The sequence below is a fragment of the Peromyscus californicus genome, unplaced genomic scaffold (assembly GCF_007827085.1).
Source record: "Peromyscus californicus insignis strain IS unplaced genomic scaffold, ASM782708v3 Scaffold_9__1_contigs__length_137607984, whole genome shotgun sequence".
Taxonomy (NCBI): domain Eukaryota; kingdom Metazoa; phylum Chordata; class Mammalia; order Rodentia; family Cricetidae; genus Peromyscus; species Peromyscus californicus.
The window spans coordinates 74,224,188-74,238,999 of NW_026294617.1; the positions used below are offsets into that span (position 1 = coordinate 74,224,188).

Sequence of the window (14,812 nt, forward strand, 5' to 3'; positions counted from 1 at the left end):
TTTGTCCTTGTTTCTCAAACCAAAAAGAGATTGCAAATGTTTTATGAGGCCTCGGATGGCCTGTCAAAGACAGTGGTGAGAATGAGGGCAATGGCAGGAATGTCACAGGTGAGTGCTGTCCTTACACCGCCTGTGGCAGCTGAGGAAAGCCTAGAGGCTCTGGAGAATTCCTCCTGGTCTTCCCAGACCACAGTAAGAGCCAAATTCTGTTGCCCCAGCTCTGGGAAGTTGTGCGTGTGTGTGTGTGTGTGTGTGTGTGTGTGTGTGTGTGTGCGTGTGTTGTCCCTAAGGTGGCTGCTATGTTAGGCAGCAGAGTCCTGGGGAAGGCTGATTCCAGCCTGGGTGAGAGGAGTTTGGTCAAATAATGTGATTTCCTCAGAAGTAAGCACACACTCATTTGAACTGTCAGCTCTTTTTCTTCCCCTCTGAAAGAGCAGGCTTAGGGCAGCTGAGCGGAGAACGTGACTTAACACATTCGTGATCAAAGTTCACAGCTGCTGGGTAGCCGCCTTGAGGCAGGCAGGTCACTGACCCCTAAGGCTCACCTTTGATAGGACGCCAGAGAAGATTAAACGAGAGGGCTTCCACCGTCCCACGCCAGCCAAGAGAGGCCGGGTCCTGCACTGCCCAGTACACTGCCCCCCACCTCCGTTTTCTGTCCTCTCCTACATTCTGTAGTCTGAGTTCGGCAAGTGAGTCCTCATAGTCATAGGAGAGAATGAACGGCCTAAAGTGAGAAGGGCCGAGGCAGGCCACCGCTGTTTCTGCTAAGCCAGGGACCCCTGACTACCTTAGAACGTGACACGGACAGGCTGTTGTCATCCAGATTTCTGGTGTGGGTGGGGCGATCTTGGCTATCTTTGGTATCTAATTCGGTTGGCATCTTGCTGTTGAATCTGCCTTAGTTTCAATTCATGGTGTAAATCTGGCCACTAATAGCTTTGATGTAGTAGAAAAACCACTTACGTTCTGAGAACTTTGGGGCTCAACCTTCGAAGCAAAGTTCAATAAGATGACGGGTGCAAATGTGCTGTCTCCACACAGCTTTAGGCCGTTGCTGAACTTTCTGCTCATAGCTGAGTTCAGGTTGGAAGGACCCTGTCATCCATTGCGGCTCTGAACAGGGAGTGAGGCCCTAACCAGAAACTAAGTGAGCTGGGTAAGTTGGCTAGGAGTCTGTTAGCGTATTTTCTGTTGCTATAACGAAACGCCCAAGGCTAGGTTCTTGATGTATATTTGGCTTGCAGTTCTGGTGACTAGATGCTCCAAACAGCATGTACTTGGCTGCATTACAATACAGCGGAGAAACAGAGGGACCTTGCGACATGCAGAAAGCCAAGCATACAGGGTGGTCTCACTTTCATGATAACCAGCTTTTGCTAGAACTAATTCCTGAGGGCATACACTAATTAATTCTGAGAACGATGACCTCATGTTCTAATTAGGTTGCACTAGACTCTCCCGATTTAAGATTCCCCCAGCCCCTAACATAGCCACACTGGAGACCTTTGAATGAAATAATTTGAACACAGAAAACTCTGGGAAACACATATCCAAACCATAGCAGGCCACTCCAACACAATATCCCATATTGGGTGGGTTAACCAGAAGAAAATTTCTCTTCATTCTGGAGACTAGACATACAAAGCCAAAGTGGTGACAGGATTGGTTCTTCTGATCTTTTCTCCCTGGCTTGCAGTTGCCACCTTCTTACGGCATTTCTGTCACCCCGTGTGTTCTAATACTCCCTTACAAACACCATTCTGTAATAGGCAGGGACACTGTTGTCATAATTTAATCGCTGATTGAAAGGTTCTAGTTGCACACTGAAGTATGTGGGGTAGGGCTTCAACATATGAATGGGGGCCCAGGAGCATAATTCAGTTCACAACCCCCCCCCAAAAAAAAAACCAAACCAAAACAACAACAACAACAAAAATCTACTGGGAAAATTCTAGCGGGGCTAGGGCTGAAAACTGGGAGGGACACTATCAGGAATGACCACTTTCCCCCTTTGTTCACTCCTTTCAAACAGCAAAATACTTTAAAAAGTATTTCTGCTTCAGTTCCTCCAGGCCTCGGTGTCTCAGGTGTCAGTGATCAAGAGGATTAGGAATCGGGTGTAATGCAGCCTTTCCAAGACCCCGACCCTTACCCCAGTTGACAGGCTGTCTTTGTTTTCCATTTTCACTGGGTGCGGAGCACATCTCCAAAACTCCTCCCAGCTCTGGGTGCTCCCAGATGGCAGAGAGGTAAGAGGGACATGTTGTTTCCCTGGGTCGATGACCACCAGTATCTTGAATTCAAAGAGCCTTGGGTTGATAACGTCTCAATATTTAGACAAAGCTCAAGTTTGCTTCCTGGAAGTTTCAGGCAGTAGACAAGAGGGAAGGTCCCTGACAGTGACAGAATTACTTACTGTGGTCTCTGATTCACAGGTTCAATATCCACCCCTCCAGAAGACCCTCCTCAGGCCAAGGAATAGCAGCAGATCCTTCCTTGACATCCGGAGTCTACGTCTGTACGGAAAGGTCTCTGTGTATATATACACAGTTGGGTTGGCATTTCAAAGTAAATTAAATGGAAATAAGGGAAGAAACTAACAAATTGCCGCGGAATCCTAAGGTCAGATGGTAGTAATAAATGTTGAATTCCAAGATGCTAACAAGAGGTCTAATTCCTCAAGTGTTAAGAGGAAAGGTGAGCATCACTGGATATTACTACTGATAGTGGTCCACTTACCACTGACCATGATCACAGTTAGCCCAGACATTGCCTATCAGACGCACGGGAAGGGGCGACCATTATCTTCATCAGTCTAGAAATTTAGCGAGGTAATTATGAGGTAGGGGGAAGCCAGGTCTCCTGGGCGTTCAGCTAGTTTAGAAAAGCCCTTTCTGCTCCAGCCAGGGCCGCGGTATATCACCATGCACGCAACACCCTATATGCTCAGCCACTCGCACTCAGGTGATGGGTGCACTAGTTTTCCCAACCAGGTCATAGCACACATGCAGTACTGGTCAGTGATGGGCGTGGCACCCATCACTTCCGGCCAGGTTAAACAACGGATCGTTAACCTCCTGGACTGAGATAGAGTATTAAGTTTCTCCCTAGCGTCAGACTCACGGCCAGTCGTTCCAGCCCATCTCGAAATACCAACTATACCTCAGCACCATACCAGTTGGAAGACTGCAGAGTTTAAGGATGGCTAAGTAGACATGAAGCGCAGTGATTGCGTTAGGGGGACTAGAAAAAGCAAAATACTGAGCACTAGTCCGCAGCTATCAAATACAAAAACATTCCTTAAAGAAACACTAAAAGCTACAGATGTAACACCTGGAGAAACCGAAACAGCGCTCTTCGCTGCTCGGCCATCACCCCGAAACCGAACCCTTCCCGAGACCGTGGAAGACCACGCAGACAGAAGCAAACAGCTCCTTCCGGGCACATGTGGTGGCTCTGAAAAGAGCCTTTGGTGGGATGGAACCGAGATCGAGAACTCAGGCCCGCTCCCCGCGGATGCGGCGGGCCAGCTGGATGTCCTTGGGCATGATGGTGACGCGCTTGGCGTGGATGGCGCACAGGTTGGTGTCCTCGAACAGCCCCACCAGGTAGGCCTCGCTCGCCTCCTGCAGCGCCATCACGGCCGAGCTCTGGAAGCGCAGGTCGGTCTTGAAGTCCTGCGCGATCTCGCGCACCAGGCGCTGGAACGGCAGCTTGCGGATCAGCAGCTCGGTCGACTTCTGGTAGCGCCGGATCTCGCGCAGCGCCACGGTGCCGGGCCGGTAGCGGTGCGGCTTCTTCACGCCGCCCGTGGCCGGCGCGCTCTTGCGGGCAGCCTTGGTGGCCAGCTGCTTGCGCGGGGCCTTGCCGCCGGTGGACTTGCGGGCGGTCTGCTTCGTACGAGCCATGGCAGAAACAAGAGACACCGAGACCAGGAGCGCGGGGACCTGCCCGGGTCCCCGGCCGCCGGTCTTTATAGGCGCACTCTTCCCGCGGGCGGGGCGGAGACAGCCACTTGAACGTCCCGCGCTGACGGGCCATTGGCCGTGACGTCACGACCTCGATCCCGCCCATTGGCTCGGGCCTGCCCCGCCCCCTGGTGTCCCGCCCCCCGGTGCCCCGCCCGCCCCTCGTCCAGCCCTGCGGCGAGCGGACTTGACAACGTTCCCCGCGGGTGGGGCCGCCTCTCGTGGCCGCCGGTAGACGGCCGCTCCCAGCTCTGCCAGGGAGGAGCGCGCCCGCCCGTCCAAGTCACAGAGTTAGTGTTCAGTGCCGCCCAGGGCCCCACGATCCCGGGAGCTGGCCGCGGCCGTCATTGCGGCCGGGACACGTCCCCTTCTCCTAGACTTTGCCGAAGGAGCGGGCGGGAGCGGCGGCTGGTTGGGACTGACGTCTGGCCTCGACGGCCTGTGGTCGGGCTCCTGTTTTAAGGGAGGAGCGGGAAGCTGTCAGGACTGTAGGTGGGGAGCCAGCGCGCTGGTCGCTGCGGACGGGATACCTACCGGGGTGTGCATCGGGCTGACATACGGCGCTGAGTGCTTAGGACAGTAACACGCCCGCTCCCGCACAGGAGAACCAAGACCGAACGCAGAATACCCGGGGGCCCGCGGACAAGAGTGGGGAGGGCGCTGGGGACGCACAAGGCGAGTGGCAACGCCACAGCCGACACCTTGGGCACGGGCCGGGCAAGGCCACCAGACCGGTTCCCTGAGTGACACAACTCTTTAATCTGAACCAGTGGGTGGCTCTGAAAAGAGCCTTTGAGTTCGCGGGCGTCTCCCCGAGACGCGGGCCGGCGCCAGCAGCGGCCTCACTTGCCCTTCGCCTTATGGTGGCTCTCGGTCTTCTTGGGCAGCAGCACGGCCTGGATGTTGGGCAGGACGCCGCCCTGCGCGATCGTCACTTTGCCCAGCAGCTTGTTGAGCTCCTCGTCGTTGCGGATGGCCAGCTGCAGGTGGCGCGGGATGATGCGCGTCTTCTTGTTGTCGCGGGCCGCGTTGCCCGCCAGCTCCAGGATCTCGGCCGTCAGGTACTCCAGCACGGCCGCCATGTACACGGGCGCGCCGGCGCCCACGCGCTCCGCGTAGTTGCCCTTGCGCAGCAGCCGGTGCACGCGCCCCACCGGGAACTGCAGGCCGGCGCGGGACGACCGCGACTTGGCCTTGGCGCGGGCCTTGCCGCCTTGCTTGCCGCGACCAGACATGATGGAAAACACAGAAACTCTCACAAACAGGAAACTGCACGCCGGCGCCGCCGCCTCGCCCTTTTATAGGCAGAGCCCCGCTTGTCCGCCCGACGCTCTCATTGGCTCACGCGCGTCCTCACACCCCGGCCTATAGGAGCGTGCACACACAATCCGCTCATTTACATAAGCCCGGCTCCCTCGCCCGAGCGCCGCCGCCAACGCGCGAATCACGACGCGCGTGGCCGGAGCCCTCATTTGCGTGCGGCCGTTGGAAGGAGGGCCCGGGGCCTCGGCGGCGCACCGGCCTGCCGCCTCTGCCGGGGCGGAAGGAGCCGAGTGCGCCCCGCCTCCAGCAGGGCCGGCGGCGAGCGCGGGCGCAGCGGTGGCTCGGGGAGGTGTGCCGGGTGTGGGTGAGGCGGGTGTGCCCCGGCGCGGGCGTCCCGTCCCAGGCCGGGCGTCTGTGTGCGCGCCCCCGGCCAGGCGGTCCTGCGCCTGCTGCTCTGCTACCCGGGCAGCTGCCCGGCTCACCAAGTACAGCCCAGCCCGCGTCTTGAACTCTGAAGGCTCTCTGCGGAGACACCCACCTTCTCTCGGAAAGATGCTGGTTCAATCCGGAATCAAGGCTTGTCCATCTCTTCTCCTCCCCTTTATCAGTGTTTCTCTGCCTTTAGCCCTCTCTAGGTCCAGAGAATGATCCTGATACAGAATAGCCACGGGTGTCTTTAGAGTGCGTCTGCTTATCTAGCTGTCTTCAGCTTTCATTTTATCCCATCTGATTCGCTTAGCCAAGCAGTTGGTTAACTATTTTCATTATTTTATATACAGGTAATGAAAGTGGATGTAAGTCAGCCACTTACTTTCTAAGTACAATGGATGGTAGCATTCGTGTTTACTTAGAAAATCGAAAGTTGATGTATTTGAGTTTCTACAAATCTTTTGATGCCCTTTCTCAAGCTCATGCTGATCTATGTGGAGACTTTCCATTGAGGAAGATGGAAGCTTAATTTCTGATACCTATGAATTAGCTTGTAATTCTGGCATCCTCTTTTCCTTCTGCCTGAAACATTGTAAAACCTACCTGTTAACACGCTTAGTCTTTCACTGCTAGGAGCCTCCCTTTAGATTTTTTACATTAAAGGTTTATCTCCATACAATGGCAACAAAATGCTTGAAAAGAATTGGGCGTGCTTGGAAAGGAAGACCGTATAGGGTTTGGCGTGCGTTTACTGAATCGAAGTAATGTTGAAGATTATGCTGGTGTTTTTGTCAGTCATTTGCCCTATGGCTGCTCAAGCGCCGTTTATGAGCCTTCCACTGTGTAGGGCTAGAGTGACTGGTGACGTGCCATCTCTGTCTGGCCTGCCATTATTTTAACATCGCATCAGCAATACCTAGAGAGGTGTCACAGCCAGCATTTTCTATTCTGTGTAATTTGTGTTAATAAGCTTTGTGGGTTCTGTGGCAGTGAGAACCACGGGCAGATTAGACATGTTAAATTGGAGCATAGTCCTAGGAACATAGAAATACTGGGGTGGAGGTAGAATTGTAAGTCTTGTGGAGAAAGGCAGGAGTGAGGCCCCAGGTTTTTGACTTGAACAACTATCTGGGCAGACAGTGTTATTAGGATGGAATGCAGAGAAGCATTGTAAGCTGAGAAGTTGAATGTCTATCAAGCATTCTCATTAAGTTTGAGAAATTGATATTCAAGTAGATATGGGAAGTCACATTTGAGAAATTGAGAGATGAATCTAGGGTTCAGTAAAGACCATACAACACTGCATTTATGAACTGACTGAACACAGTATTAGTTCTGCTTGTCTCAGGAAGCAAACAACCCCCTCCTACCCCTCCCACCCAACCCCACCCCACCACCACCCCAGCCATGCACACACTGTACACACAGTCCTTAGCGTTGACCTGATTGTTTTAAAAATTGTCCTGGCTCCCTTCAGGCATCTGTATCAATCTTACTATTTCAAAATGGGACAGAGTAGAATGTTCTTTGGGGTAAGCTTTTTTGATATCGATAAGATGAAATTGTGAAGTCAAAAAAGATGATAGGCAGGAGAGTTGCCCGTTTCTTTTGTTGCTGTGATAGAATATTCTGATGAATGAAACGAGTTATTTGGCTCACAGTCCATCAGGGCAGGGAAGTCACAGCAGCAGGGTCCTAGAGACCTGGTCACATGACACCCACAGTAAAGAGCAGAACAGTGGATCCATGCATGCCAGTGCTCGATTTCTTCTGTTTTGTACAAAGGTCCCCTGCCTAGGGAATGGTGCTCTCCACAGTAGGTCAGTTATCAAAATCTAAATCATTCCCTAGGTGCGTGGCTAGAGGCTCATCTCTCAGCTTGTTCCAGATCTCATCAAGTTGGCAGTTGTGAGGGACAGCCAACTTTGGGGTCTTGTGTTAACTTTAAACTCATAGTTAAGCCAGCTTGTCTGACATATTCTTGCTTAGCTTGAACCTTGGAAGATGTCAATAACAATTTTCTGAAATAAAAGAAGTGTGAATCTTTGTATTTATTATTTTGTACACGTGTGAGTGTTTACTGTATGTGCGTCACATGCATGCCTGGTGCCTCCAGAGACCAGAAGCGTGCATTGGATCTCTGGGGCTGGAGTGACAGATGGTCTCCAGCCACTGTGCAGCACTGGGGCCTGAAGGACCCAGATCCCTGCAAGAGCAGCAAGTGCTGTTAACCCCATGAGCCAACTCGCCAGCCCTCAACTTTATATTCACTGGTGGTTATTCAAGTCAAATAGGTTGATAAGGAAAAATAGAGGCTTCCAAATACACATTTGGGACAAATGTTAAAACTGCAAATGTTAAAACTCAGCATTTGATCAGGACCAAAGTTTAATATTACCACCGTAGAAAAGTTTGAAATTCTTTTTTTTTGTTGTTTTTTTTTTGAGACAGGGTTTCTCTGTGTAGCTTTGGAGCCTGTCCTGGAACTAGCTCTGTAGACCAGGCTGGCCTTGAACTCACAGAGATCCACCTGGCACTGCCTCCCAAGCGCTGGGATTAAATGTGTGTGCCACCACCCCAGCAGTTTGAAATTTATTTAATCTAAAATTTTATTTATAAATTTCAATAATTAGAATTTCTAGCAGTTATAGTCCAAGTCTGCCATAGTAAGCTACCACATTGTTCTCTCTTAGTCATACAGGCTAGAGTCTGAAATGAAGGTGTGACCGGACAGTGGGTGCCCTTCTCTAAGGATGCTTCCTTACCTCTCTGCATCTGGAAGCGGGATGGTTTGGTTTGTGATAGCATAGCGCCAATCTGCCTCAGCGTTCTCCCTGACAAGCTTTAAATTGTATTCTTTGACGGTTTCATGCAGGCATGTAATGTACTTGGATCTTACTCACCAGCCACTGTCCCTTTTAACTCCTTGTTTCTGTCTTCTTAGGAAGCTAGTAATTACACTGGATGGAATTCTGTAATTAGTGACACTTGATTACATCTGCCTCAAACACTTTCCATAGACAAATTTCTAAACGGTCTTATTAAATAAAATACACAGAGCCAGATAAAGGGGTTAAAGCCTGAGAGAGATCAGAGGAATAGGAACAGCCACAAGCTAACCTCACCTCACCAACTCCACAGCTTCCAAATGCGAGCGACTTCCTGTCTACCCATGCCTATATGCCTTGCTGTTCTGCCATCTGATTTACTCTCTGTCCAGCTCCATCACTTCCTCTTCCTGCCCAGCTCTGTCATGGTTAACTAGTGCTGGGATTTAAGGCATGTGCCACCACACCTGGCTCTGTTTCCAGTGTGGCCTTGAACTCACAGATTCAGACAGATCCCCGCCTGTCAAGTGATAGAATTAAAAGCATGTGCTAACATTGCATGACTTTTGTGTTTACTTACAATGACTTGGTTTTTCCTCTGATCTCCAGGCAAGCGTTATTTAGTAAAGCACAAATAAAATATCACAACTTTCAAATAAGGCAGAATACTAAAGCACCATGGGTTAGACTTCAGTCTTTTGTGTAGATACAGTTCAAACATATCAGTAGTTGGGCTCTGTTTAAGAACCTATCAATATTTTCTTAAGTGGGGTAAAGGATTTGCCTATTAGCTTCTAAGATTCAGAGATTATCCTGGATTAATTTCTGATTAAGCCCTAAATCACCAAAGTCCTGGTCAGAGGTAGTTAAGGTGTAGGATAGTAGCACCCATGCATGCACCGCCCCAGAATCCTGAAGAAGTAGACTTTAATGCCGGTGACGGAATGACCTGGCCATCGAGGGACAAGCTTCCTTCTCCGTGTCCTTCATGTGGGCTGCCACACGAAGGTGTGGCCCTGATTTAAGGTCTTCCCACTTCAAATGATTTAATTAAGAAAACACTTCACAGGTGTATCCAGCCCCTTGGGTTTTAGCTAACTCCAGATGTAGTCAAGTTGACAACCAAGAATAGCCATCAACAACATCTGTTTCAAAACTACCTTTGCTAGCTAGCTCTCTTCCAAGAGTTTCAGCCTGGCGGGGGTGGGGGGTGGGGGGGGGGAGCAAAAATGGGAAAACCTACACAAAAATTTATGGCAGCCAAAACAACACAGAGAAACCCTGTCTTGAAACACAAAAAATTTAATTGCAGTAATATAGGAGTCATATATTAGGTCAAGTACACAAGGATGCAATGTTACATTTACTAAGCTACAGTTCACAGCACACATTTACACATTCTGAATATGCTCAACATAGCTAATTTAGTCCTGCTGACTTCACTGACGTTTGACATATGGGTGAAAGACATTTTATACGACTTAACTGTGGATGTGTGCTCTCCACACAGCAAGAGGTTAACTTTAGTTGTCTATCTCCATTCCTCTGCATCTCTTTGTTTTTTCCTTTGAGGCAGGGTCTCTCACTGACTCAGGAGCTTAGTTTCAGTTAGATTTGCTTGTATCGAGAATTCTAATTGGTCTTAATAATAAAAACCCAGAGTCAGAGATTGGGTAAATGCTGAAAGATCAGAGAAGTAAAGGAATTAGCCACAGTCGCCTCTTACCAAAGACTCCTCAGACCGAAAAGGGCTGAGCTCCCGTCTCTGCCCACCTTCTATTCCTCTCTCTGTCCAGCCATATCACTTCCTGTTTCCAGACTTCTGTGGTTAACTAGTGGCTAGCTCCACCTTCTGATCTTCAGGCAAGCCTTATTTGTTAGAGCACAAAATAGCACACTTGCTAGGCAACAGGCCCCAGCGGTCTGTGGTCCACTCCTGGCCTCACACCAGGGCTGAGATTACCTAAGAAATCCATAAACACCGTCATCCATACTCCTCAGCTTCCACTCCAGAGTTTATTTTCAACAACATCAAGTTCAAGTATGAATACAAAAGACACAAGTAGGTTGAGGTTCTGAAATCATCTTAATACCAGAGCATTTCGTGATTTTTGATCTTCCGTAGAGATAAGTGTGTGGAGGACCCTGCAAGTGTCCTGGCTGGTAGGGAAACCATGGGTGAGGCAAGAATGAAATTCTTTTCAGCCCAACTTAGCCAGGGCTGGGCCAAACTTCTGGAGTCTGCGACACCTGGTGGTTTATTTTAGCCATATTTAAACAGCACAATTTTGAAAAAGGTTTCCTGATGACAATTAGCTCAGTCCTGTGAGTACAACAAAGCTTAAGACATGTTTACGTAGAAACTGTTTATAAAGTACAGAGGCCTTCTTCCATAAAGATGGGTACTGTTGACCCAGAAACAAGGTAAGGGTCTCGGGAGAATGTCTGAGGTAAACATAATGCCCGTGGGAGTCAGGATTGGGCTGTCCCTACCACAGCATAGAAGTCACTTAGGCTCTTGTAAGGTACAAGTGACATCTCTCATAAGGGTGGGTTTTATGGACTGAAAAGCAAGGTTCAAGATTTAGTGGAGGTAGGGGGGTGAGTCTGAGATAAACAATATTCTGGGGGAGTGAGGTGAAGCCTGGCCCTACACATAGCAAAGGTCACCAGGTTATAAACCACATCCTTTCCCAGCGGTCATGGTGGGAGACGGGTAAGCATCTCCTTCCTCTGCAGAGCTAAGCGTGGGAGTTTAACTTCCTGCTTTCCCTCGCTTACCCGTGTGCACAAGAAGCCCTTACCCTGTATAATGTGAACGTCTCTATTCACCCCAGATAAGGCATCTCCACCAAAGAAACAGTTTCAGCCAGGACTAGCTTAGGGAGCCAATGAGTTTTATTAGGGTTACCTATGAGTTACCTATGGGTGAAGTGTAGAGGAGCATGGTGAATCGAAGGCAGTGTACCACTAAGAAGCCTACTCAGGTACAAGAGAGAACTCTTGAAAATGCATCCTTGAAGCTCCCAAAATTTCCCGAAGTTTACCTGTCCATCCCCGATTGATCACATCACCTCTCTCTAAAACTCTGGGGAGGGGTCTTGTGACTTTTGTTTTATCTGTTTTCTGGGCTTGTCAATTTTGTTTCCTGGGTCTTCTAAGCCTCCATGCTTTGCATGAGAAAATGTTAGAAAATGTTTCCATTTGGGGGAGATGGCTATTCAAAAGAGACTTCAAGAAAGATGTCCCATGGAGGACTGATAACGTGATTAGCCTTTTGGTTGAAAGTTGGTTTCTGTGCAGCCGCCACCAATGTCTGACACGCTTATCATGAAGCCAGCGTCCACTGCCATGTTAAACACGGACAGAGCAGAAAGGTGCACGCACATGAGGCTCTGAGCAATCACTTAAAACGTGAAACTTAGCCACAGTTATGTGGGCGTCAAGTTCCTCAGCACATTCCAGAAGATCCCTGTGGTTCCTCGGTGTGGGACTAGTTTTCATGTTCCCACTGCCAATCTTGTGTTGTGTGTTGTCTGCAAGCCCTTAGCACTTGGGTGATGTGTACAGTTTCATTGCTGCCTGTCATATACATCTTTTGCTAAATATTTCATCTACAAGGTCTTACATGACTGTTTCCTGGGAATACACTCTTGCCCTGAAGCCATTTTGTATTTGCTAAAATAAGCAAATCCAGTTTCAAAGCGAAGACTTAAGTACATCTAGGGCTGTCACAGTTCACTGTGTAAATGGCCACCTGAGCCACCACATTCTGCCACTGACTGCTTCACAATCTTTCCAAGATCTCCAACAAAAATGCATTTCCCCCATTCCAAGTTATTTTCCTCAATATAGTTATCAACTTATTTCCAATGTTTGTTCCTTCACTCAATAGGGCAACAATCAGTATTGTCAGTATAACCTTTCACTTCAGCCTTATTACACACAAAGCCAAAGGTCATAAACCTATGCCAGTGTCCTTAGAATATGCAACCAAACAAACGAGTTAGCAGATGGACTCCTTCTTACAGTAACCAAAGGTTTTATGGTAGAGGCCTAGGCTCTAGAAACCCTGGCTAGGTGCAATCACTCATCCACATTCAAGAGAAAATCAAAATAGAGACACAGTCAAGGTGGCTCCATTGTAAAGGGGACAAACGCAGGTCCAGTGACACCCCAAGTCCATCTTCAGGATACTGAGGTGAGCTTTGCCCTTAAGCAGAGGAGGTTAGCATACTTAAGCAGTCCTGGTGGATGTGCAATCTCTTTGATCATTGCTACAGTTCTGACCCTGCAAGGTGGGAAGTCCATACTGCTGTCTTGTGAGGACACCACTCTCACACAAAATGATCATTTCAGCTCCATGGATAATCACCCTCATCTGCTACCATGGAAGAGAAAGGGAGGACAATGACTTACCTTTGTGCCTTCAGCAAAAGAAAGGAAGACAGACACAAAGGCAGAGATGCCAGGCTTTCCGTTACCCTGTGGCCACAAGAGGTCTTTTTATTTTTTGAAAAGCACAAGTGCCTGCTTCTTTAGGGACTAGGTTCCTGAAGTGTCTCAGTGCTGAAGTCAAACAGCCCCCTATACACTACTTCTATGCCCTTGGGTCGTCACGCTTGTTTAGGAAGTCCCCTGGGAGTTAATTATACAAGTCTGGTTCAAGTGTATCTCTCTCTGTTGAATTTTTAGAAACATGTGCTTACTTGGAGCACAAATAACCAAGGTGGCCTGAACCCAATCTGCAGGGACTCTGTGGGAGGAAAAGTGCAGCCAACACCATCAGAGCAGCAATGCGACAGGAGCCAAGGAAACAATGTAACAGCTGGCTGGGTAGACAGAAGATTCGGCTGACTCTACTAGAGAACGGCAGAGCCTGTTACAGACACTGCAAGGAAGGTGACGGTGCGGGGAATATTTGTGTGGTTACATCTGGTTAACTTCCTTGCATGGTGGTGAGGACAGACCCTCGTGCACACTAAAGCACACTAACCCTGACCTACATCCCAGAACAGGCCAAACTACCACGAAAAGAAACAGTACACAAATCAAAACACTTGGTGAGCCGGGCAGCTGCCCGGGCAGCAGAGCAGCAGGCGCAGGACCGCCTGGCCGGGGGCGCGCACACAGACGCCCGGCCTGGGACGGGACGCCCGCGCCGGGGCACACCCGCCTCACCCACACCCGGCACACCTCCCCGAGCCACCGCTGCGCCCGCGCTCGCCGCCGGCCCTGCTGGAGGCGGGGCGCACTCGGCTCCTTCCGCCCCGGCAGAGGCGGCAGGCCGGTGCGCCGCCGAGGCCCCGGGCCCTCCTTCCAACGGCCGCACGCAAATGAGGGCTCCGGCCACGCGCGTCGTGATTCGCGCGTTGGCGGCGGCGCTCGGGCGAGGGAGCCGGGCTTATGTAAATGAGCGGATTGTGTGTGCACGCTCCTATAGGCCGGGGTGTGAGGACGCGCGTGAGCCAATGAGAGCGTCGGGCGGACAAGCGGGGCTCTGCCTATAAAAGGGCGAGGCGGCGGCGCCGGCGTGCAGTTTCCTGTTTGTGAGAGTTTCTGTGTTTTCCATCATGTCTGGTCGCGGCAAGCAAGGCGGCAAGGCCCGCGCCAAGGCCAAGTCGCGGTCGTCCCGCGCCGGCCTGCAGTTCCCGGTGGGGCGCGTGCACCGGCTGCTGCGCAAGGGCAACTACGCGGAGCGCGTGGGCGCCGGCGCGCCCGTGTATATGGCGGCCGTGCTGGAGTACCTGACGGCCGAGATCCTGGAGCTGGCGGGCAACGCGGCCCGCGACAACAAGAAGACGCGCATCATCCCGCGCCACCTGCAGCTGGCCATCCGCAACGACGAGGAGCTCAACAAGCTGCTGGGCAAAGTGACGATCGCGCAAGGCGGCGTCCTGCCCAACATCCAGGCCGTGCTGCTGCCCAAGAAGACCGAGAGCCACCATAAGGCGAAGGGCAAGTGAGGCCGCTGCTGGCGCCGGCCCGCGTCTCGGGGAGACGCCCGCGAACTCAAAGGCTCTTTTCAGAGCCACCCACTGGTTCAGATTAAAGAGTTGTGTCACTCACGGAACCGGTCTGGTGGCCTTGCCCGGCCCGTGCCCAAGGTGTCGGCTGTGGCGTTGCCACTCGCCTCGCGCGTCCCCAGCGCCCTCCCCACTCTTGTCCGCGGGCCCCCGGGTATTCTGCGTTCGGTCTTGGTTCTCCTGTGCGGGAGCGGGCGTGTTACTGTCCTAAGCACTCAGCGCCGTATGTCAGCCCGATGCACACCCCGGTAGGTGTCCCGCCCGCAGCGACCAGCGCGCTGGCTCCCCACCTACA

The 14,812-nt window shown here is 51.1% G+C and overlaps 3 protein-coding genes across 3 annotated transcripts; 1 reads left to right on the plus strand and 2 right to left on the minus strand.

The window, feature by feature from the left end:
• Positions 1–1,467: 1,467 nt before the first annotated feature.
• Positions 1,468–4,044, minus strand: LOC128105663 (histone H3). The gene is given in 2 exon segments (XM_052730938.1): positions 1,468–3,942; positions 3,944–4,044. Coding segments are annotated over 2 exon segments (543 nt in total). The 3' UTR covers positions 1,468–3,500.
• A 667-nt stretch (positions 4,045–4,711) lies between these two features.
• Positions 4,712–9,683, minus strand: LOC128106159 (histone H2A type 2-A). The gene has a single exon (XM_052731479.1). It carries the CDS (start codon positions 5,204–5,206, stop codon positions 4,814–4,816), a length of 393 nt encoding a protein of 130 aa, XP_052587439.1. The 5' UTR covers positions 5,207–9,683; the 3' UTR covers positions 4,712–4,813.
• A 38-nt stretch (positions 9,684–9,721) lies between these two features.
• LOC128105393 (histone H2A type 2-A) lies at positions 9,722–14,559 on the plus strand. The gene has a single exon (XM_052730509.1). The coding sequence runs from the start codon at positions 14,065–14,067 to the stop codon at positions 14,455–14,457; it is 393 nt and encodes a 130-aa protein (XP_052586469.1). The 5' UTR covers positions 9,722–14,064; the 3' UTR covers positions 14,458–14,559.
• Positions 14,560–14,812: the final 253 nt, after the last annotated feature.

Excerpts from the sequence above, each read along its gene's own strand:
- LOC128105393 (XM_052730509.1), top strand. The coding sequence starts at position 14,065 with ATGTCTGGTCGCGGCAAGCAAGGCGGCAAGGCCCGCGCCAAGGCCAAG.
- LOC128106159 (XM_052731479.1), bottom strand. The coding sequence starts at position 5,206 with ATGTCTGGTCGCGGCAAGCAAGGCGGCAAGGCCCGCGCCAAGGCCAAG.